Source organism: Leptopilina heterotoma, unplaced genomic scaffold, assembly GCF_015476425.1.
Source record: "Leptopilina heterotoma isolate Lh14 unplaced genomic scaffold, ASM1547642v1 Lhet_163, whole genome shotgun sequence".
Taxonomy (NCBI): Eukaryota; Metazoa; Arthropoda; class Insecta; order Hymenoptera; family Figitidae; genus Leptopilina; species Leptopilina heterotoma.
The window spans coordinates 479,423-505,079 of record NW_025110879.1 but is presented as its reverse complement, the minus strand read 5'-3'; the positions used below and the strand labels follow the sequence as shown (position 1 = coordinate 505,079).

The window sequence follows — 25,657 nt, the reverse complement described above, 5'->3', positions numbered from 1 at the left end:
CCGGAGGACAAACAATGCATTGAATTCAATGGGACAAATCAGTTTTTTAACCATAACTTTTTAAATATTTATTTTTGAACCATAGTGTAATGGAAAATTATTCTTTATTTATCGAAATCTATTTTTTAAAACAATAAAATTAAATTTTTTGGTTTTATTGTTTTAAAAAATAGATTTCGATAAATAAAGAATAATTTTCCATTACACTATGGTTCAAAAATAAATATTTAAAAAGTTATGGTTAAAAAACTGATTTGTCCCATTGAATTCAATGCATTGTTTGTCCTCCGGTAAATCAGCTGATGTCAGCCATATTGGATTTCCCCCACCCAACTTGAACTACCTTATTGATTTTATTTATTAAAAAATGTTAAACAAATATATACTTAAATTGTAATCATTATTGTAATTATTCAAATTTCTGATATTAATTTTCTTAACTATTTAAGAAATTAATTAATTGAAAAAAAGCTAATTATAATTAATTAACTTTTTTTAATTATAATTAAAAATAATGTTGTATGTAAATGATAAATTTGAACAAAAAAAATTAGTTTTATAAAAATTGAATTTTTTTATTAATTTTTTAATTTATTTCGAATTGCTAGAGAATAATTTAATTAATTCGTCAAAATATAGTTCTAGAATTTACTTTGTTATAGTGACTAATGAAATATTATTGATAATCTTAATAATTAATAATTAAGATAAATTGGAGGCATGTGATCTCACATGACGCGCAGCTTCCTTGTTTATTCTTACGAAATAAACGCTGGACTGTTAAAAAAACATTAACCCAGATGATAAAATTTTTCATCTATTTTGTTTTTATTTCTATAAATCAGAATTTCTTAATATTGTCAATAACAATTTTAGACTTTGAACCAATAAAAATATATTGCACAAACAAGAAACAATTCTAATTTTTTCTGAAAAAAATTTATTTTGTAGGTTATATTTCAATTTGACAGATTTGACAATTTTGTTTCGGTTTTTGAACCTGTTAATAATATAATACTACTTCCTTCCAGAGATAAACGAGGAATTATAATAATTTATCGATACAACAGACGAAATTAATATCTTATGACATGTGATTAATTGATTAATTCGTAAACAATCCGTTAGTAAATAAATAAATAAAAGTTAACACACGTGACTTTTTGAAAGAAAAAAAGTTAATTGATAAAATGATTTTAACCAATCAGAGTGTAGGTTATTTGTACTTTAAAATACATTTACCAATCAAAATGCAAGTCTCACTGCTTGGTTTGTCCAATTTTTTCTCAATTCGCTCAATTCTCATGTAAACAAAGTTGGCAACCCTGCGCTGATGCGCAGTAGACCGAAAATTGAAATGAATGAGTAACATAACCTTAATTTTATGAAAATTTATCTGTCAGATGACTAGAGATTATATCCTATTTTGTCGAAGTCACGAGTTTCAATAAAAAGTGGGGGATACTGGAGAAGTGTAACAAAGAAAAAAGCAAAGTTCTAACTTGTTTGTTTCCGTTTTTCGAATGGTGTTATAGCTTTCAAGCGTTTGACGCTCAGTATATACAAGAGAAGTGAAGAGAACTGGACCGTGTCGACCCTGGCAGAACATTTTTCTCATTTTACTTTAAATCAAAATAAATTGCTCAACTAGTATCGTCATCAAATAGGTAAATCGACAAATTTATTACAATAAACATATAAATTTATCAAAAATGATAAAAAATTTAATTCTTAAGTTTCAATCAAAACATCTAATTCTTTGTTGTCATGAGAAAATGGTAAATTTTACAATGACTCATTGTCACATTTATTCAATTTCAATTGTTTTCTTCATATTCCAACTGTTTTATTTGTTTTATTTAACAATTTTAGGAATTTCATTCTTTTACTTCTTTCTCTTTTAGTCTCTGATTGTTTTGAAATTCATTCGTTCATTCAATGTTTCTAACGACGCATTTCACTTTCATTGTCAATTTCATCATCTTTAAATCACATTAGAATACAAATGAATTTTTTAAAGTGTTTGTAAAATCATAATTTAGTTTCGTAGTAAATATTCATTTAGAAAATTGCCGTTTTGTCAATTTTTTTCTTATTAAAAAAATATCTTTGTATCCTAATTGACTTTGTTTTCATAAAAAGGCATTAATAAGTTCTTGGAATTATGTAAAGAAAACTTAGAGGAATTATGTTATATAATTATTTCCAGATAATTAACCCTAATTAGATGTTTTTATTCCGAAAAATATTTTTAAATTGAAATTTCCTCAATGTTGAGAATATTTTTTATTTACAAATTTTTATTGAATGTTCATTGAGTATTTTAATTATCAATTTATTAGTTTAATAAAATCTTCTTTTGAATATAGAACATGTAGAGAAAAATTTATTTCTTTTTATTTAATTAAAAGAAATTTTTAATTCTTATAAAAACGAAAGAGAAACGTTTTTCCCTTTCGTTGGAATTCTTTGTTCGAGAGCCAAGCCATTTAATAAAGGAACCAGGTATAGAAAGTAAATTTCGTCTACAAAATCTCTTTCCCTTATATTAGAGAATATAAAGAATTTTGGAAGATTGGAAATTTGAAGGAATTAACAACGCAGTTTCTTTCTCATATATTACGGCAACGTTTTCTTTGTTGTTCGCGGATAAAGAATTTAATGTAATCATTATTTTTTTTCCATTTAGAAATAAGTCATCCATCATTATGCATTAGTCACTTTCCTTAAGTTTCTACAATAATAAATATTACTTTTTTTTAATCAATGAATTGCAAATAAGAAAATAATGCGAAAAAAAAGAAATATTTTTTTAATATTTGAAATACTTCCCGGAAATAATATGTCATTCTCACCGTGAAATAATAGAAGTCATACACGTGTTTTTTGCTGATAATTTGTAATTCAATACAGATAAAATAAATGATGAAAATTGCTCTGGTTTCACTTCCAGTGATAATTGAGTCTTGCTAAACCTGATACTATTTCAGTGATTATCGGTGTCGATTTATAAACACACATGGCTTTATGTTTAAAATTACATTTTGAAATTCAATCATTTTAGAGCGTATTGTCGAAAAATTTGTAATTTAATGGAATTTTTTTAATTTCTATTTTTCAGATAAATCATGAAGATTCTTCTTTTAATTGCGGCCGTTATTGTTGGATCGCAAGCTGTTAATTTTTATGAACTCATTAAGGATGAGTGGTTAGCATTTAAGGTAATATTTTTTATTTCCCTTAATTATTTAACTGACAATTTTTTATTCTCTTTTATTAATATTTTGAATTTCTTGGTGAATTGAATTTTAATTTTAATTTATATTTCTAAATTCAATTCTTTTTTTAAATTATTATTGACTAAGAAAATCATTCCAAATAAATTATTTGGAAAAGAGAAAAATTTTAATTGCTCCTATTTTCGTGTTGAATTATTATTCAAGTATTAATATGGTCCATAGCAAATTTAAAAAATAAAATCATTAATTTAAATTTAAAAACTGTACAAATTTAAACTGCATACCGGTAAATTGACCTCAGGAAAACTGCACAAAAGCTTATTTTCTATTAAATTTATTAAAAATAAGCTTTTGTGCAGTTTTCCTGAGGCCAGTTTAACTGTATACCGTTTAAATTAATTTCATTTGTTTTTTGAAATTTGTAATTTCTAATAGTGTGCAGTTTTCCTGTGGTCAGATTACCGGTATGCTGTTTAAATTTGTACAGTTTTTAAATTTAATTTAATGATTTTATTTTTTAAATTTGCTTGTATACAGTTTTCCCGTGTGCACTTGAACGTGGGCAGTTTTCCTGTATACAGTTGAATTTTGAGCAATTGATACCGCCCCTATTTAATTATTATTCTATTTGTTTTATTTCCTCATAGAGGAAGTATTGTAATACCGAAATTTTTCGAGTTCGATTTTTTGACATATCTTTATGTTATTTGACCTCAGGAGTTCAAAAATGACATTTTTAAAAAATGTCATTCCGTGTGTGTGTGTGTGTGTGTGTGTAAACATCACATTTTCATAAATATCTCAACATCATCAAGAGCTTTTGGGTTGAATTTTTTTTAAATTGTAGATCTCACCTGCGGACATAAAATGAGAGTATGTACTTTGAGATAGATTAATAAAGTTTAACTAAATTTTTTTTGGATTTTTAATTTTGTAAAAAAACGTTTTTTGTCCATAACTTTAAAAAAATGTTAGGACACCTATAAATGTTTTTCCATAATTTTGTAGAGTTTTTTTAGACGCATCTTTTGAGCCCTAATTAAACATTTTTCGTTCATATTAACCGGAGTTATTAAACTTTTAAAAATAAAAAATTTTGGAAAAAAAGACTTTTTAGAAAATTTTGTTGAAAAACGTAGAAGTAACTTTAAAATTATCGTTATTAACTTGTAGAGCATTAAAAAACGCTTCGATTGACTTATTTTTGAACCTAATTCGATAATAAATTTCGAAATTATTGGTATTTTAAAAACCAAAAATTGTAGAAAATGACATTTTCTCAACTTTTTTGTTTGAAAATTTTTGTTTAACTATTAAACTATTATAACTATATTGTAGAGTATTTAAAAATACATTGATTGACCCAAGATTCAATCACTCTTACCATATTTATAAAAAGTTATTCATATATTTTCCTATTATTATTATTATCTCTATGTGGAAGTAAAGTGTTCATGAAATGAGCACCAAAATTATAAAAAAAATATACAACTTGGCAGCGGTTTTGTAAATTGTTTTTGTTTTTGTAGGCAGAATTATTATTCTTTTATTTTTTAATTATTATTCTATTTGTTTTGTAAATTACTTTTTGTCTTTGCAGGCAGAATTATTATTCTTTTATTTTTTTATTATTTAATTATTATGATTATTATTTGTATACTTATTAATTATATATTTTGAGTAAAAGGCTTATCGGTCGCGTTTTTTTTAAAGTAAGAATTAAGTTTTTAAAAAATTATTTATTTATTAAGGTACTACTACACTTTAGAATTTAAAAAAATTTTATTTATTTTTTTTTATTTTATTTTTTAACTCCTTATGACTTCAGAAAACACCTCCTAAAGTATTTATAACCAATTGTAAAAAATAAAAGTAAATTTTTCAAAAAATATTCAATTAATGTAAAAAGTCATTGACAAATTAAGTAAGTCTTTAACCTTCGCGCTACCAAAGATTTTTGTATACGCGGGCTACCGGATGGCCACCCGGGGTGGCCAAACGCTTTTTTATTTTTATATTCCAAAAACGATTAAAATTCATCAAACTTTTTGTAAATAACTATATGTTAATACAATTGCTGTATTTTAATAAAGGTTTTATGCATATTGCAATTGTTTAAAAAATTTGTTATTGCAAAAACATATAATTTTCAAATAAACAAAGAGATTAGAAAATTTTTGAAAACTTTTCTTTTTTTTACGTTACTTAGTATTAAATCAATAAATTAAAGAAAATATTTATTGAAACGAATCATAAATATTAGTAAAAAATTATTTAAACAAATTATTGTTGTTATTTACCAACTTTTTACAGAATACACCTAGAAAGTTGCAGTTTTTTCCTAATTTTGCAATTTACTAAATCTTATATGATCACTAATAAACAGTAAAAATTGAATGAATATTTAAACAATTTTAAAACAAATTATTGTTGCTATTTACCAACTTTTTACAGAATACACCTAGAAAGTTGCAGTTTTTTCCTAATTTTGCAATTTACTAAACCTTATATTATTACATATTACAATTTATAAACGAATTATTAATTTGTTTAAAAATGGTTTAAATAACAATTCAATTTTGATTTTTTTATTTATAATCATATAAGGTTTAGTAAATTGCAAAATTAGGAAAAAACTGCAACTTTCTCGGTGTATTCTGTAAAAAGTTGGTAAATAGCAACAATAATTTGTTTAAAAATTGTTTAAATAATAATTCAATTTTTACTCTTTATTTGTGATCATATAAGATTAATAAATTGCAAAATTAGAAAAAAACTGCAACTTTCTAAGTGCATTCTGTAAAAAGTTGGTAAATAACAACAATAATTTGTTTAAACAAATAGAAAATTCATTGTAACATCAAAATATGTTGTATTTATTGACATAAAACAATTTTATTGTGAAACTTTCATGATTTCATTTTTATTTTCTTGCAATATACAAAATAACATCCGAACGTTTTTCAGTAGTGTTGAACATAGTTTTTTAATTGTTATAAATAAACAAGAAGAAATGTAAAAAAAATTTTATTTTTTTTATTTTTCGAAAGTAGATAAAATTTTGTTCAGTGACTTAAAATCGCGATTCGATTGATGCAAAAATCGAGCAGATTTACAACATTATTTATTGCTTGGCCACCCTGGGTGGCCATCCGGTAGCGCGAAGGTTAAGGGGATGGTGGGGTCCAGCTTTTTGTTACGACCACTAGAAACATTGGTGCTAATGTATGTAACAGTGTCTGAAATAAAAAAAATGGTGGGGTTTCAATTTGCAAAAGAATTTTAGGTAATTTATGGATGGCCTCTAACGATACATATAAGTTTAAACGCGTTTTTCTCAAAATAACGTTTTCTCAAATTGCGGACAGTTTATCTCTGAATCTACTGAACCGATTTTAATAAATGATAACTCGTTTTGTTTGTTAGCATGTCCTGTGTGACAATTTACCAGAAAATGGTCAAAAAATTAAAAAAAAAACATTTTTGCAGACTAGAAAAATACTGAAAAACATAGTGTATTTTTAAACAAATTATTGAAACATCTGCTATTTTTTATTTTAGTCGATTTTTCATTATTGGTGGTAGATTTCTATGCAAGACACCTTCCTTTTTAAAAAGCAATTTGGATTTTTTGTTTCCGATTTGTCAATCTTGAGATAAACTGTCCGCAATTTGACAACTAACTTTTTGGAGTTTCGATCTGAATACTGTCTGCAGATTATGATATTAAATAAAAATTAAAAACAAACCATTATTTTTATTCTCCAAATATGCACTAATATAGGCAAAAAAGTTTTTTAAATATTTATAATAAAAGATCTGAGAAAAAATTTTTTTAAATTTGGTCTTTTAAGAGCCTTCTAAAGTGTAGTAGTACCTTGACAAAAGTGTCGACGTTTCGACAAAAAAATATATTATTATTATTGTTTTGTAAATTATTTTTGTTTTTGCAGGCAGATTTATTATTGAAATTATTATTCTTTTATTATTTAATTATTATTGTTTTGTAAATTATTTTTGTTTTTGTAGGCAGAGTTATTATTCTTTTATTATTTAATTATTATTATTGCTGTTGTATTATTGTTTAATTTAATTGTTTTGCAAATTATTTTCTCGTTTGCAGGCAGAGCACAGGAAAATCTACAAGAGCGATGTAGAGGAAAACTTTAGATTGAAAATTCTTCTTGAAAATCGTCACAAAGTTGCGAAACATAATGCTCAATATGAAATGGGAAATAGAACATTTAAATTGAAAGTCAACAAGTACAGTGATATGGTAGGAAAATAAAATTTCTTCTTTTTTTTATTAATTTTTAATTGAAAACAATTTTTGAAAATAATTTTTTTTGTAGCTTCATCAAGAATTCGTTCACACGTTTAATGGTTTCAATAAAAGTACCAATCATCTTTTGAGACAACAATTGAAAATTGAAGGTACCACTTTCATCGAACCAATGAATATCCAATTGCCAGGAACTGTTGATTGGAGAAAAAAAGGTTTGGTCACTGCCATTAAGGATCAAGGACACTGTGGATCATGCTGGGCATTTTCTTCTGTAAGTTGATTAGTAAAAAAAAATATTTTAAAGAAAAATATAGAATTTAATTTAATATTACAATTTTGCCGAGTGATAGTTTCAATTATTACTATTAATTTGTTTTAATTTAATTTATTTATTTCATTTTTTAGCCTTTTTCCTTTACTCAACTTGTTCTATTTCTTTTTTAAAATATTAAAGTATTAAAAGTTTTATTTTTGTTTAAAATATTAAAGTATTAAAAGTTTTATTTTTGTTTAAAGTATTAAGGAACTGTACAATTTAAAAATTATAATTTAAAGAAAATTTAATTTAATTTAAAGAAGAAATAATCGAAGTAATTACAATTTTTATTCGTTTATTTAAATGTATAAAAAATTTCGATGTTTTCTATTTTCACCGAGGATTAAAATTTGAATTTATTTTTAGACTGGAGCATTGGAAGGACAACATTTCAGAAAAAGTGGAATTCTCATATCATTGAGTGAGCAAAATTTGGTGGATTGTTCAGGAAAGTACGGAAACAATGGTTGCGAGGGTGGTCTTATGGATCAAGCATTCCAGTACATAAAAGACAATCACGGCCTTGATACTGAAAAATCTTATCCATATGAAGCCGAAGATGATAAGTGCAGGTAAATAATGTTTTATCGCTCAAAGAAAAAAAAAGAAATTATAAATATTTTCCTAGAATTCTAAAATTAGATTCAAGTGAACTTAAATAATTTATGTAATTAATAATTTTTGCAATTATTAATTTTTATAATTATTTATTTTTGTAAATAGATACAGCAAGGCAAATAAGGGAGCAGATGACAAGGGCTTCGTCGACATTCCACAAGGTGATGAAGATAAATTGAAGGCTGCCGTTGCCACCATTGGACCAGTTTCAGTAGCAATTGATGCTTCTCACGAAACCTTCCAACTTTACTCTGAAGGTACATTTTTTCAAAATTCTATTTATTTATAATTTCTATTTCAAGTTTTATTTTTGATTTTAATTATAAATTTCATTTGTTGCTTTAATTATAAATTTTATTTGTAGTTTTAATTGTAAATTTTATTTATAATTTGAATTATAGATTTAATTTATAGTTTTAATTATAAATTTTATTTATAATTTTAATCATAAATTTTTTTCACAATTTTAATTATAAATATGTACATAATTGTAATTTCAACTATGGACGAATTTTAATAATTTTTTTTCTTAAAATAATTGAATAAATTTATTTTATAAATAGTAATAATATTTAATTAGGTACAATTTACTCATACGTTTTAAAATTTTCAGGAGTTTATTACGAGCCCGAGTGCTCATCAGACCAATTAGATCATGGTGTTTTAGTCGTTGGTTATGGAACCGAAGAAGATAAGGATGGAAATCCTCAAGATTATTGGCTAGTGAAGAACAGTTGGGGCGAGACTTGGGGTGAGAAAGGTTACATCAAAATGGCAAGAAACAAGAATAATCATTGCGGTATTGCCTCATCAGCAAGTTATCCTCTTGTTTAATAAAAACTTTAATTTAGATAAAATTCTATTCCACATGAGTCATGAACAATGAAGGAATTTAAAACAATTGAAATGAACAAAGCATTTAAAGAGATTCCATATTTTAATTTGAACAATTTATCGTTTTAAGTCTTTTTTATATTTACAGCTTTTGAAAAAAAATAATTTTTTTAAATTATCATTTACTATTTCAAATAGTTTTAATTTAGAAAATATGTTTTGATATTAAATTTGTGATTTTCCAGAAAAAATTGGAAATACTTATAATTTATGTAATTCTTGTATTCGTCTAATTTTAAGAATGAAATTAAGTGATGTTTTTATACTGTGGTCACAAAATGAAAGAGATTGTAACAAATTTTGAAATTTAAAAGAAATAAATTTAATTTTACATGAATGAAAAATGTCTTTTTGAATAAATTGAAAATGTAATTATTACTGAATTACAAATCACTAACTATTAATAACTAAATTAAAAATTACTACTAACTATTAATTACTAAATTAAAAATTACTTATAATTACTTATTAGGTTGAGTCCACAATAGGCACTTTTCTTAAAGCGATGCATACCCTCTACATCGATTTCCATTGTTCGAACAATAGAAATCGATGTAGAGGGTATGCATCGCTTTAAGAAAAGTGCCTATTGTGGACTCAACCTTACATATATTTAATTATTATTCATTCTAATAAAAATTATACAAAAGGCCAATTTAAAATTTTCCCGCGCATTTCAGACGTTGACAGCGCTACATCAAAATAATCGTTAATTTTTCAAACTACCTTTTTCTTCTGTTTTCATCGTTTTTCATGATTTATCTCGAATTTCCCTTTTCATTCTACAAGTTTTAAAAGAAAATTATGTTATTAAAAGTTTTCCGAGACAATCAAATGAAAATTTAACACTCGAACTTAACGGTGATTGAACATAAATGTCCTTGCGCATAATTCAGTGTTTCGTTATTTCTGAATTACAAAGTTTTCGAAGAGTGTTTTTTGTCGTCAACAGTTGAAGATTAAAAACGGAAAAAAAATGGCTCAAGAAATACTAAATAATGTACTTAATTCTAAAATATTACCAGAAGAAATTATCAAATGGTTGTTAACGGATAATCAACAGGTATATCTTTTTGTGAGATATTTTTACAGTTATTTTTAGGTTATGTCGATTGTTGCAATTCATACAATTGTTACAAGTATTTTTATCATTTTTATATAATTTGATATTGTTAATGATCTAATTGATGGTTGTAGACAAACTAATTAATTATTGAACTGTTAACTAATTGATAATTTTCAAAGGAAGGGGTAATAATGAAATAAATATATTTACAATTGTTAAAGAACAATTGAAAGTAGAAACTGTTTATTAATCTACATCGTTTGTTTGATTATTTACATTTGTCATTTATTATTTTATTTATAGCAAAATTTTGATTGGAGTAACGGAAACCAAAATTTACCGAGAGCTGAATTTGTGGCTTGTTTTCTGAATTTTTTAAGGGACCAATTTGCAGTGTAAGTAAAAAAATTGTTTATCTAAAAATATTGTATATAGTAAAAACAACTTTAATTTATTTAACAAGTTTAAAATTTGAAAACAACTTTAATTTATTCAATACTTTAAAAATGTTAAAACAACTTTAATTAATTAACTTATAGTTTACCTTTATTTATTCAATTAAAGAAAATAGTCTTTTTAATTGCAATTTACATTATTTTCCGTAATTTACGCTTGTTTTATTTCTTAGCTTCGAATTTTTAATTTTCTTACATTAGTGCTCAACCAGCTGCAACTAACATAAAGCAGACACCGTCTAAGGATAAAACATCAAAACCATCAGCGACTAATATAATTAATAAAGAAACACAAATAATTGACAATTCTGGAAGTGTCTTGAATGATGTTAACAAATTAAATGATACACTCGATAATTCACGATCATCAGAAAAACGCAGCACTCTTAATATTTCTACTAATAATGAAAATCCTAACCAATTAACAAAAGGTATTTTAATAATAAAAAGTCCAAAAAATCGAAAACAAATTTTTGAAAGTAATAAATCTTCCGATAGTCTCTTAGGATCAGAAGGTAAAATAAAAAATTCACAAACAAATAAACAATTTAAGAAACGAATTTCACTTCTGAGTGTTAATGAAAAATCCGCTGATATTGAAAATAATTTAATTGTTAAAAAAAATGTCGATTCACCACAACAACAACAACAACAAAAAGCGGCAAATTCATCTCAATTATTGGATTTAAATCAATCATTTTCAAATAGTCGTAATAGTGAACCTGTTCTATCAAATTTCAATAGATTATTTTCGTCTGGCAATGATTTATTTGTTAATTTATCAAAAGAACAATGTAGCAGTTTAAATGCATCACTCTTGTCACAAAATTGTAGTCAATACGATTATTCAAGTAATTCATCACAAACATCGGAGAATTCAATTCGAAATGAATTACTCCTTAATTCACCACTAATGCATTATAATAATGAATTAAAAAATCCAGTTTCTCCATTATATAGTCAAAGTATGATGACAACACCAAAGAACACATATAAATCACAAAATCGTTCAATGGATAAACAAACGAGAACAAATAATAATAATTTTAAGCATAGTACACCGGAACAATTAACGAATTCATCGCAAAAAAATGTCAAATCAACGTCAAGACAAAATATCAGTCTTGCCGATTTTATAACAATTGATACGCGTTTATCGAAAAAAAGTAGTGGGAAAAAAAATAATCAAAAAACACAATTGTCAAGGCATGCCAAAGAAGATGATTCATCATCATCGCCGATGATGTCAAGTTCTGTTTTGTCAGAGGAAAATTTTCCCGAAGTTGGACAGAGTTTCGAAAGACGACGGAGAATAAAACCGACGAAATTGGATATTTCCAGTGATAAAGGTACTTATTTCTTTATTAAATTCTTTTTCTTTTTAAATTTCTTTCAGAGCTCGAACTAGGTCCGTAAATTTGCTTGAAGTCAGTAAAAGTCAGTTTTTTTTTAAAAAAAAGTCAAATGATTGCAGAAATTCAATTATTTTCAAAAATTTTTTTAAATTCTCGTCAAAATTTCAATTATTTTAATAAATAACAAAATTTTTCTCTGAAATTCAATTATCTTCAAAAATTTTCCTCAGTTCAATGATTCAATATGATTTTCACTTTCTACAATTTTAATAAAATTTTCAAAATAAATTCAAGTATTTAACAAAATTTTAATCAAATTCTACGCAAACATTTACTTATTTTTATAAAATAATAAAAAATTCACAAGAATTCAATTATATACAAATTTTTTATAAATTTCTTCACATTTACAGGCCTCGGATATTATAACATTTTCGACTTTTTTCGACTTTTTTTTTAAATTACGACTTTTTCGACCTTTCTTCCGAATATTACAATAATTTTTAGTATAAAATGCAACTTATTTTCGAAATTTACAATAGAAAAGAGTTTCAATAAATATTGAAATTTTGTAAAATTTAATTAAAAATAATTGATTTTTGAAAATCAACATTTGAAGAATTTCAATGGCAACTTTTGAAAATAATTGAAATTAAATTCCTCAGAAGAATTTAATTTTTAAAACAATTTTTAATATATTTCGAATAAATTCAATTATTTTAATAAATAGTAAAATTCTTTGTAGGAATTCAATTATTTTCAAAACATATTTAATTGAATTTCTCGGAAGAATTCAAATATTTCCATAAAATTCAATTATTTCCTAAAATTTTTAATAATTTCTTCGAAACAATATTCAACTATTTTTATAAATTACTAAATAAATTTTCAATTGAAAATAATTGATTTTTTTGAAAGTGTTTGATAAAAATTTGTGAAAATAAACTTTGAAAGAATTTTAATTGCTAATTTTGAAAATAATTGATTTCTCAAAAATTTTAATGAATAATCTTCAAGTGTAAATTTCAAAATAGTAATTAATGAAAATTAGCTACAAAAAAATTATAGGTATTAAAATATTTTTGATAAAAATAATTCTTAGAATATTTGCATTCTAATTTTTTAAAATTTAATTATTTTCAATATTTTTAAATACAAATTTCCAAAAATTCAAATGCATAAAAAAAATAATAACATTAAAATTTTTTACAATTATTTTTAACATTTTAACAACATATGTGACACGGACAGTTAAAAGGGACCTGCGGTCCGAAAAAATCGATTTTCATTTTTTTATTGATTCTTATAGTAAATAGGCCGCTCTTTCCAACGCATTAAACTGCAGCTTTCTAGCTGCATTAGTTTTTTCACAATTTCACTTCAAAGTTAAGGTACTTTGACAAAAAATACAACAAAATCAAATTTGACAAACTTTTCTGAAATTAATCAAATTCACTTGAAACTCGTTACTCGGGGGTTTTCGGGGTCGCTGATTACGAATCCGTTGTTAGTTTTTGAAAATTCTAAATGGCGGATCCAATATGGCGGATGACTTTTTTAAAAATTGATCAGATTCGCTTGAAAATCGTTACTCGGGGGTTTTTGGGGTCGCTGATTACGAAGCCGATGTTAGTTTTTAAAAATTCAAAATTTATAATCAGCGACCCCAAAAACCCCCGAGTAACGATTTTCAAGTGAATCCGATCAATTTTTAAAAAAGTCATCCGCCATATTGGATCCGCCATTTTGAATTTTCAAAAACTAACATCGGATTCGTAATCAGCGACCCCAATAACCCCCGAGAAACGAGTTTCAATTCATTAATACGTTCACAAGTATCAAAATCAACTTGCTAAACTTCAAAGTGGTTTTTCTAGAAATCTGTTTTTCGGATCGTAGGTCCCTTTTAACTGTCCGTGTCATATTATGACTTTTTTAGATTTATTAAAATTTTGGAGAAATCGCGTTTATATTAATAATTAAAATTCTTTAAAAATTCAATTATGTTTTTTTTAATAGAATTTACCAAATTTCAATTGTTTGGAAATTTTTCATTTCTATATATAATTGAAAAACTATTATCTTTCATAAATTATGAAAAATGAAACATTAATTTTAAGAATTTCTTTATTATAATTTTTTGAAAATTAATTAATAACTTAAAAAACATTTTTGTATTTAAATAATAAATCTGTTTATATTGTGGCCTTGGGTCCTTTGGAAAATATAAACAGATTTATTTGACAAAAATTAAAATCCTGAAAACATTCTAAGTTGTATTTAAATAATTGAATTCTCTAAGAACTTTCGGGAAATTATTAAAAATAATTGATTACGAGAAGAAGTTTGATTAAAAATTGTAGAAAATAATTGAATTTTTAGAGAATTAAAGTTGTAATTTTTAGAAGTTATTAAATTTCAGAAGGTTTTAAATAGAAATTTTTTAAATAAAAATTAATAAATTCACTTTCTATAATTAGAAATTTTTTAAATTTTATTCCTGTACATAAAAACAAACAAGAAGTATTTAAATATTTATTTAACGAAATTATTCAAGTTTTAAATAATTAAATTTAGTATTCAGTTAAAGATCAGAAGAATAAAAAATAAAAATTTTGTGATGACACTGAATTAAATAAACGACTTTTTCGACTTTTTTTCTATTTTAAATCGACTAAAGCGACTTTTTTGCACCTTAAAGTCGATCCGAGGCCTGCATTAATTCAATTATTTTCATAAATAATAAAACTCATTGCAGAATTCAAATTATTTTAAATTATTAGAATTATATTTTGAGAAACGTTCAATTATTCAACAAATTTATTTTTGCATTTAAATAATTGCATTTTCGTAGAAGTTTTTAATAAAAATTGATTTAAAAATGAATTTTAGATAATAATTGAATATGGAAAGTATTATAGCGTGAATTTTGAGAAATAATTAAATTTTTAAAAGGTTTCAAATTAAAATCTTTGAAACTTTAAATTTTTCATACTTTTAACTAATAATTTTGTGGAATTAATTTTTTTGGAAAAGTTTAATTGAATTTTTTTTTGAGATTATTTCAAGTTTTTATTTTCTAATATATATTTAATTGAAGAATTTCCAAATAATCGAAATTTCGTAAAATTGAATTGAAAACAAATGTATTTGAAAATTGTCAAAGAACTTTTTCGAAAATTATTAAAAATAATTGATTTAAAGAAGAATTTTAGTTACAAATTCTAGAAAACAATAATTGAATTGAATTATAATTTTAAGTAAAATGTTCCCTTATTGGACTTGGACTGATTATATTTTTGTCAGTAATTGATCCGTAATTTTTCATTTTTGATCCGTTATGTCCGTATTTTTAAATACTTTCACTGGTTCGAGCCCTGTTCTTTTTTTTGTAGAAAAATTTAAAAATTAATTTTTTTTTCAAGGTGACAAGGAAAATGCAGTGTTTGGAACAGTGAATCGACCAGCGACGACGAATCCACAATTCTCTGAAGTTCAATCAACCGATCAATTGTCTGACAAAGCATCATTTGAAATGGAAAGAGTATTATTGCGCATCGAGAGACAAAAAAAGCCAGAGATAACGATTGAGAATAAAATTGGAGATCAAGATTCTCAATTGAAAACAAGACCACCAAGAGCACAATTATCATCATCATCATCATCATCAAAATCAATCATTACCCCCTCATTATTATTAATTGATCAAACGGAAATTTTAAAAGTACTAGTACAATTATATTGCGCCTTTATCGATAACAATTTAATTTTAAATCCCATGACTGAAATGTATTTTATAATTTCTCTTATAACCACACAATATCATCGTCAAAAAGCGCAGAACAAATCGACGAATAATGAATCTGGAAATATGACCGAAAGTTTAAATATTGAAGCACAAGATTTGGAATCTGATTTGGGTTGTGCTTTGCTCAGTGAAGAATTATCGAAAATTGACGAAGATGAAATTTTATTAATGGAAAAAAATGAAGAATTAGTTAGTAAATTGCAAATCGAAGACAAGACTGAATTGATGAATTCTGATATTCTTTGTAAGAAGGAAAATGTTGAAATTTTAAATATTGACGATCTACATTTAGGAACTCCTCATAATTGTGTATTTTTTTCTACAAATGTTTTAAATAGCGAGAGACATTGGTTAAAATTTCTCGATCGAACGACATTAAAATTACTATCGGAAAATTCACATATCGCTGAATTTCAGCCGGAATTGCAAATTTATTTGCAGGAATTGTATGATGCAAAACTTAGTAAAATGAATCACACTAAACAACATACATTTAGGTGAGTTTAATCTTTATTTATAATTATATTAATAGTACAAGAAAATTTTATTACAATTATTTTTACTATTTTATTATTAATACTAGATAAATTGTATTTAAATTTTTTTGCTATTTTATTATTAATATGTAAATAATTAAATTAAATACAAAAAAATATATTTATTAGTAGGTATAAAATAAATTTCTAAATAAATAAATAATTTTTTGTATTCAAACAACAATTATAGAAGTTTAATTCTAGAAATTTTTTACTTTGGTTTCCTTTTAGTTTTGCTTTTTTTTAATTTATATTTTTGTTTTAAATAAAATGTTTTTATTCGAGTGTTTTAATTGTTTAAAATATTTTTAATGGCAAGAATTCTTTATATAAAAAGTGAATAAGATTAGAAATTGAAATTTTAGTGGATTTTCATTGTTTATACTGATTGTTTGCTTTTTTTTTGTAGCTTTGTCGATCCGAATGTTTCGTTTCAAATTGATACTGACAACAGGGAGAATTTCCCGACGGCCATTGCTTTCCAATCGTTTCGTAAACAACGTGACATGTTTTACGAGATATTGAAAATTTGGGAGGAGAATCATTCGAATAGTAATTGGAAATTTTCTGTGGCGTTGAATCAGAAAATAAAAATGATGCTGACACTTCACAGTGATGTTACTAATCACTGTCATATTGCTAGACTTTTTAAATCTCAATTACTTATTTCCTGTATACACAGCGGACAACAGGTATTTTATTTTTTTCTTTGATTTTTATTTAGAAATTTTAGTTTATAATAAATTTGTTTATAATCAATTGAATTTTTGAATATTTAATTTTCTTTAATTAAATTTTTTAAATAATTGAAATTTTATAAAATTGAATTACAAACAAGCGAATTTTAGAATTTTTTAGAAGAACTTTTCAGTTGAATTCTTGAACATATTTAATTAAAAAATTATAGAATAATTGAAATTTTGTAAAATTGAATTGCAAACAAGTTGATTTTAGAATTATTTTAGATAAACTTTTCTTTTTTGTTTGAATAATAATTGAATTATCAAAGAATTTTCTTGAAAATGATTAAAAATTGATTAATAATTGATTTAGAGAAAAATTTTTGTTAAAAGTTCAAAAAATAATTGAATTTTATAAGAAAATTGCAGCTAAAATTTTAAAAAGAATTGAATTAATTAATTAATTAATTTTCATCGAATATTCTCAAAAACTTATTTTTTTGAAAAATTCTTATTCAATTATTTTTTAAATTAATTGGATTTTTGAACATGTTTAATTAAAAAATGTTAGAATAATTGAAATTTCGTAAAATTGAATAGCAAAAAAGTGGATTTTAGAATTATTTTATAATTTTTTTTGTATTTTTAGTAATTAAACTAATTTACTAATTTAATAATAATTATTATTCATTTCAATTAATAGTAATAATATTTATTATTAATTTAATTATTATTAATTATTAATTAATTTATTATTATTTAATATTAATTTCGTAATTTTGGACACTTTACTAATTTTTATTTAATGTGAATATTTTTAGGAAGATGCTATTGATGAGGAGAGCTTGAGTATTCTTAAATCTCTAAAGGACATCAATCCGGAAAAATTGACGCAATTGAAGGAGAGATTAGTGACTCCTTTATCATCAAAAGGTCCCGTTCCCGAGCCAACTTTCCAGGGGGTTCAGGAATTTTATAAAAATTTTATACTTTATTCATTCAATCCAATGTTTTATGCACACTTGGAAGATTGTCTCATTCACGAAATCTTGGAATTAAACGATATGCAATTCACTGCAATCGAAATTGGAGATTCAGGTAACTTTACATTTATTTAGAAAAAAAATATTTTTTTTATTACTATTTATTAATAATTGTCAATTATTGTCAATAAAAATAATTTTATATTTTTATCATTAGAAATAATTTTCGATTATTAACAATATAAATACTTTTCGATTATAGACAATAAAAATAATTTTCTATTTTTAACATTAGAAATAATTTTTGATTATTAAAAATAAAAATAATTTGTATTGTTATTAATTAAAAATAAAAATGAAACTTATTGTGTGTATTAAAATTTTCAAATTTAGAAAAATCATTTTGAATTAAAATTTATAATTAATTAAACTGTAAGTAAATACTTACAAATTAATCAGTTTCTGTGTTAATTCAAATTTTTAATAATTAAAAATGCTTTATTTCAGAAACAACGGTTGATGAACGAACGAAGCAGAATTTTATAATTTGTCTATTAAGTTTACGTCTTCTCGGCAAATTTTTGGGCTTTTTGGTATCGTTACCATATCGATCATCGACAAGTTCACTCGACGAGGTCGTCAAGTCTCAAGTTTCATTACGCTGTCGAGTAAGTTGCACTTCACATAATTAATTTTATTTCCAAACAAGTGAAATTTGGTTTTTTTGAAAAATAATTTAATTTAAAATGATTTCATTTCAGTTCAAATCAAATTTAATTTAATTTAAACTAATTGAATTTTTCTCCTTCTAGATTGTGCCCGTATTGGATTTACAAGCCTGCCTCCAGGAGTCGATTGTCCAGGGAAAATTGACATTAACAATACCCTGGATTGTTGAATATTTATCGCAATTAGATACAGCTTCACTTCGTTTACCATACTATAAGCAATTATTGGAAATTCTTTATTGCATTTATAGAATTTCAAAATTAGACGTACCCTTTATTTTCGAGCAATTTATTTCTCAACAAACGTTAATTCTCATTAAATTCTCTCTTGGTTGGCTCTTTGAATTGCCTAATTTTCCAACTGATTTCTATTTCACTTGGCAATCGAATCACAATGAAAAGAAATTATTGACACTTTGCAAGAATGAAAAGGAACAAATGAAAATTTCCATTGTTAATAATAAAAATGATATGACATTGGACAGATTGGATATTATTGATGAAAGAGTTTTATATTCGTGTTGTCCATTTTTAATGGAGTTTAAAATTCTCCTCACCGGCAATTCACAATCGACTGGCAATAAAACTAACAGGCATATCACTCCAGTTTCTAGTCAACTTCCGAATGCCGCCGACAGTACGAATGCGAAAAATTTAGAGGTACTGATTTATTTTTTAATTAATTTAATATAATTATATATCTAAAAACGTTTATTAAACTAATAAGTTTATTAATTTAACAATTTTTCTAATTTAACAATTTTATTAATTTAATAATTTTATCAAACTTATTTTTTTTAGTAATTAATTTATTTTATGAAACTGGTTTTTATTTTTATTTGCACTTTTAATTTTGTTAATTTAACAATTTTATTAATTTAATAATTTTATCAATTTATTTGATTTTAGTAGTAAATTTATTTCAAGAAACTGATTTTTATTTCTATTTTTATTTGCACTTTCAATTTTATTTCTACAACTAGCTACAATTCGCGCGAGGATAACTTTTACTTACTTTTTAAAATAAAATTTGCAATTTTAAAAATAATAGTACGTAAAAATTTTTTATTCAAATTTATTTTCATAAAAAAGAAATATGAATTAGAATATAGTTTTATTATTATTATAACTATAATAATCATATATTCTGACACAGGCAATTCAGGGAAAGGTCCGGGATTTTTATTAAAAGTACTAAAAAAATTAAATTTTTAGAATTCATGAGAAAATTCTGAATTTTTGTGCCTTTTTTGTTTGCGTCACAAACTATAAAATTATTATTATTATGTTCAAAATTGAAAAAAATCCCATCAAAATCCCAATTATCTTTATAAATAATCAAATTTTTCTTTAAAATTCAATTATTTTCACAAATTTTAATAGAATTATTGTCAAAATTTCAATGTATTTTCTAAAATTTTCCTCATTTTAATAATTTATTAATTTTCAATATATCTCTACTATTTTAATAAAACTACCCAAAAGAAATCAATTATTTAAAAAATTTTTTGATAAAGTTGTACGCAAACATTTAATTGTTTCATAAATAATAAAAATTTCACAGGAATTCAATTATTTTTAATACAATTTTAATCAAATTTCTTGAAAAATGTAATTATTCTTAAAAAAATTTATTAAAATTCGTCCAAAGAATTTAATTATTTAAAAATCATACAATTATTCAATAAATAATTTACTTTTGTATTTAAATAATTGAATTCTCGTAGAATTTTCTAATAAAAATTGATTTAAAAATCAATTTTAGTTCAGATTTTAGATAATAATTGAATATGAAAATAATTTTGAAGAAGTTGCAGTAACAATATTCTTATAATATTTATTTATTTATTCAATCTTACACGGGTTCAAACGAATATAAAATAATGATTTTATTTCTCGAACATTTTTAATTATTATAAAAAAGGATATCTTCATGTTTTATAACAAAATATTTCTAAAGTTATTTAATTTCAAAAAGGTTTGAATTTGAAATTTTTGAAAATCTTAATTCCTATAGAAAAATAATAATAATTAAATATTTATTTAGAAAAGAAGTTATTGATGTTTTTGAATAATTTTTCAATTAAAGAAATTCGTCAATAAATGTAACAGAATATTTTTTTCAGTAAAATTTTTTCCTTTATTTTCTAAAAATTCAAAAATTTTTAATTTCATTTTCAATTAAAATTTGTATTTAACAAATAGAATTTATAAACATTTTTCTCCTTTCTGTTTGAAAAACTTTGAATTTTATTAAAACAATTGTAGTTAAGAAATAGAAATTATGCAAATTATTTCCTTATGAAAATTGAGAATTTTCTACAAAAATATTAAGAAATTTGTAATAGAAAGAAGCATATAATAAACAAAATGGGTATATTTTTCATTTGTTAATCATAATTTCTTTTAAATTTTCTAATTTCTAATACTTATCGATTTTTTGTCAAACAATATTTTTTAAATAAAAAAAAATAAAACCATACACAAAAATCAACTTCAAACTGCGGACAGAATGAATGAAAGAATACGAAGATTAATATAGTTAATAATTAATAATTTAATTCATTTATTTTTTATTTTAGCTCCAATTGGAAGAAGCATTTTTCAACGGTCAACCGGCTTCTACTAGGAAAACGATTGAATTTGTTTCCGAAAGAGTTGCATCGACTTGTGTGAAATACATTTTCAACAATTTATTAACGACGGCTCAAGAAAATTGTTTAAATGAATTGCGACAAAATGTGGTTGAAAAACATCGTAAAATGTTGGAAAACACTCCTAATGACTTGAAGGTAATTAATTAAATTCCTTACAATTTTTTTAACTCTTCATTTCATTCGAATTTTAATTTATTTTTTTTATTCTCATCACAGGTGAAGGTATTATTTAATTTATTAATTTATTCAAATAATAAAATGAATAAAATAAATATATTAAGTTAGTAGTATTAATTATTAATCGATTTAATTAACTTTTAGAATTTTTTGCTAAAATTAGAAAAAACTATCAACTTTTGAAACTTTTAGCTAAAATTAGAGAAAAAAATAAAAATAATATTAGGTACATATTTTTCTTTATTAAATTAAACTATTTTACACTTTGTTTAGACGTTGATGTTGAAGGAGATGAATAATTTGGCGGCAAATATAACAAAGGAAGTGAAGGAAAAAATTGAAAAGGAAATTCCTGCAATGTGTAAGACTCGTATTTCACAGACGATTGATTCTTTATTAGCAGTCGACACCTTATTGACTGTGAAGGAAACGTGTATTCAAATTACAATTAGAATGGCACAGGATCGCATTGCTCAATGGATTCAATCGCACATTGGGGATTTGCTTTTTATGCGAGATATGGAATTTAAAATTAGTCAAGTGGCGAAAAACGAAATCGACAACGCCATTATTGTTGAGAATGAAGATAAACATAATCTTTCTGCTGCTTGTCCAACTGACGTACTTGATGATCTTCGGGTGAGAAATAATTTTTTTTTATTCATTTATTTAACAAAAATAATTATTTTATTATTTTGTTTTCATGTAAACATTTATTTTTATTTTAAAAAATATTTTAGGCTTGCTCGTGGGAATTTCTGGACAATAATGGAAAATCTGTAACAATTGAGTTCGTATCGAAAGTTTTAGATCAGTTATATTCGAGTTCTACTGAACGAGCAGATTTAATTCCCGGACCCGAAAATTATTTGCGGACAATGAGTGTTGATCTGTTTCTCTTTATCGGTAAAATATTTGTTGCACTTCTTTATTAATAATTGTATTTAGATAATTTTTTTATTTTATTTTCTATTTTACAATTTAAATTTAAATCTTGAATAATTATAATTTTTTTATAAGTTAGTAATAATTTATAACTAATTAATTGATGAATTGATTCATTAATTTTTATTTAATTTAATATTTTATCTAATTTTAATTGAATAATTTAATGTTTTATTTTATTTTTTTTTAATTTGAATTAAATTTTTTATTTTGTTTTTCCAAATTTTAATTTAATTTATTTTATTTTTCTAAATTTTAATTAAATTTTTTATTTTATTTGATTTTAGTTACGTATCGAAGGGAAATTCTCACAACTGAAATAGAAATGAAATTTGTCAAATACTGGAAACTTGTACTGACAAAAACATCCGAGGCGAATTTTTCTCTATCGAGAATATTGAGTCCAAGAAATGTGATAATTTTAGAAAAGTCCATAAATAATGCTGTTTGGACCAAGTGTGGAAAATTTATAAAATTACTACTAAAAGAAAAGATTTTGAGTTTGGAATGTCTCAGCGATCAGTGCGTTGCCCTTTTGAGACAAGAGTGGCCAACAGTAAGTATTCTTTTTTTTCTATAAATTATAATTTTTTTCCGTATTAATTTTTTGAATACAAAATTGATTATAAAATGTATTTTTTCTATTTCTTCAGGAAACGCTGCAAAATTTATCGAAGTGCCTGATAATAGGAATAGAGGACTACAAGGCGTCTGACGAATCGGCAGAGAGAATCAGGTATTTAATTCGTTGGATTGCTGAAACTTATAAAGATATCGAGAACTTAGATAATTAATTTGTATAGATTAAAAATTTAATTTTAAGGAGTGAATTTTTTAATCGTCAATCAAATAATATAATTTGTTTATCGCAAATTGTTAAGAATTATTGAAGTAGGGATGAATTTGTGTGTAAAGATTTATCAGGATATTTTATCCTTGTTAATTATTTTACATAATTTTGAAAAAATGTTATGTACAATGTTTTTCCATTTTTTTTTTAATTATAAATCTAATAAATAATTTATTTTTTACGACTGTCTTTGCAAAACTTTATCAATTTTGAAGTTGAACGATAAAAATATATATTAAAAAACTAAAATTTTAATTATTAATAATTTAATTTTCTTTTCACACCTGAAAAAAAATTATTTCCTCTCACCAAATATTTGTTTCAAATAAAAAAGAGACAATTTCCGACAATAAATATGTTTTTATTACACATATATCTCGTACGAGGGTTACACGATATTAATACATGTTCATTTAACTGTCCAGCAATCAAACACGTATTGTTTTTTTTCTTTTAAATTTATTACATATCTCGTTAAATAATCGCAATACTCTCATATTTTCTTTGTAAAACATTGTCGTTAGAGCAGTCATGAAACGCGAGGGGGTCAAAAAAAAACTCGTAAAAACTAAAAAATATACAATATTACATAATGTCAGAATCAGTGCTTGCAGCGAACAATTGACAAACAATTAACAAATAATGGTATAGGGGGCGAAGGGGGGAGGGTCCGTTTATTTTTGTTTATGCGTTAATGGTACCTGCGCATCCGCAAAAAAAATTTTTTTTTTTTTCACCTGAATATATATTTCATAACATTTTCCATAATAACCACAATCTCGCTTTTTTATCTTTTTTAATACTTTTTTTTTCTTTTAATAACAAAAAAAAAAACACTTCTCTCGCTTTTATAAATCTTTTATGCTTCTCTCAATTTTTGAAAGTTCCGCTTTTTTCGAAAAAATTCCTCTCTAATTGAATTTTTTATTTTCTCTCAAAAATTTCGTCTTATACAAAACTAGCTTCTTTCGTTTTTTTTCCTGGCTGGAACTTTCAGATGAACATTTTTTTCGCTTATTATATTTTCCAACAAAAAAATTAATTTTTTATTGTTTTAACTAATTTTTTATTTTCAATCAGTATTTCGAATTCAAAATTAAGTGAAAAATGAATTTTTTGAAAATCGAAAATCGGACGTCAGATTAAAAAAACACTAATTTAAGAAAGAAAGAACTGAAAAAAATGTCGATTTGAAAATTTAGCCAAGATTTTTCAATACATAAAATTCGCGTCTCTCAACATTTCCACATAACAATATTTCGCTTTTACCGAAGAGTTATACAATTTTTTTTTGTTTTAAGTTTTGCTACTTGGAAAACACTGCGAAAATACATCAGTTGATATAATTAAATTATTATTATTTTTTTTTTTTGGTTATCACTCTCACGAAGCAACCAGGTTCATGATAGAGAGAAAGAGAGAGAGATAGAGAGAGAAAGAGAGTTACAACATCGTCATCGCTTACTCTCTATATAAATAGGAGGTTTTTTTCTATTTAAATAAAAGAGTTTCATCTTATTGCTAATCGTAATCGTAGCCTTAATTTTCTATACTTGGTGACCAGCACCAAACAGTTACTAGATCAATGCCTACGACACAGATACAGATTTCTCAGAGTTTCAATATTTTTTTTTCTTTTAATTATTTATTACGATTACGTTAGACTTGAGGGAAACATTTCTCAAATCACTCTCGTGTCATCTCGCTTTTCATTGCGTCAATATATTTTTTTTTTATTACAATTTGTTTTTTGTGCATTTTCTTCGAAATTTTACTTTCATATTTTTCATTTTCTAAGCTCCAAATAGGACAACAATTTTTTCAACAAATAATAATTAAAATTGAAATAATAGAAAAATTAGATTAGATTAAAAACAAATTTATAATTTACAATTTCGATTCGATTAGTGACAGTAATAAATAAATAAGTTAATTAACTTATTAATTTAATTACAATCAAGTTGTTAAATAATTTAATTACAATTTGTCGATTTAAATATAATTTACTACTAATTTAATTATAATTTTCGTTTAATTATTCTTTTCGTGCAATTAATAATTTTCG

The 25,657-nt window shown here is 24.0% G+C and overlaps 2 protein-coding genes across 2 annotated transcripts; both read left to right on the top strand.

Moving 5' to 3' along the window:
• The first annotated feature begins 1,396 nt into the window (after positions 1-1,396).
• LOC122499044 (procathepsin L) lies at positions 1,397-9,696 on the top strand. The gene is made up of 7 exons (XM_043607099.1): positions 1,397-1,667; positions 3,122-3,221; positions 7,363-7,515; positions 7,592-7,795; positions 8,207-8,412; positions 8,564-8,715; positions 9,072-9,696. The coding sequence occupies exons 2-7, from the start codon at positions 3,129-3,131 to the stop codon at positions 9,290-9,292; spliced, it is 1,029 nt and encodes a 342-aa protein (XP_043463034.1). The 5' UTR covers positions 1,397-1,667; positions 3,122-3,128; the 3' UTR covers positions 9,293-9,696.
• A 372-nt stretch (positions 9,697-10,068) lies between these two features.
• Positions 10,069-23,773, top strand: LOC122499043 (codanin-1). The gene is made up of 13 exons (XM_043607097.1): positions 10,069-10,415; positions 10,722-10,813; positions 11,075-12,222; positions 15,654-16,533; positions 16,982-17,264; positions 18,074-18,350; positions 18,743-18,903; positions 19,048-19,623; positions 21,546-21,755; positions 22,071-22,436; positions 22,538-22,703; positions 23,030-23,298; positions 23,396-23,773. The coding sequence occupies exons 1-13, from the start codon at positions 10,329-10,331 to the stop codon at positions 23,534-23,536; spliced, it is 4,656 nt and encodes a 1,551-aa protein (XP_043463032.1). The 5' UTR covers positions 10,069-10,328; the 3' UTR covers positions 23,537-23,773.
• Positions 23,774-25,657: the final 1,884 nt, after the last annotated feature.

Bases quoted from the DNA above. Each gene is read 5' to 3' on its own strand.
- LOC122499043 (XM_043607097.1), top strand. From the start codon at position 10,329: ATGGCTCAAGAAATACTAAATAATGTACTTAATTCTAAAATATTACCA. The intron at 10,416-10,721 runs GTATATCTTTTT...TTTTATTTATAG, and splicing joins TGTTAACGGATAATCAACAG to CAAAATTTTGATTGGAGTAA. The intron at 18,904-19,047 runs GTAAGTTGCACT...TTCTCCTTCTAG, and splicing joins AAGTTTCATTACGCTGTCGA to ATTGTGCCCGTATTGGATTT.
- LOC122499044 (XM_043607099.1), top strand. From the start codon at position 3,129: ATGAAGATTCTTCTTTTAATTGCGGCCGTTATTGTTGGATCGCAAGCT. The intron at 7,516-7,591 runs GTAGGAAAATAA...TTTTTTTTGTAG, and splicing joins TCAACAAGTACAGTGATATG to CTTCATCAAGAATTCGTTCA. The intron at 7,796-8,206 runs GTAAGTTGATTA...ATTTATTTTTAG, and splicing joins CATGCTGGGCATTTTCTTCT to ACTGGAGCATTGGAAGGACA.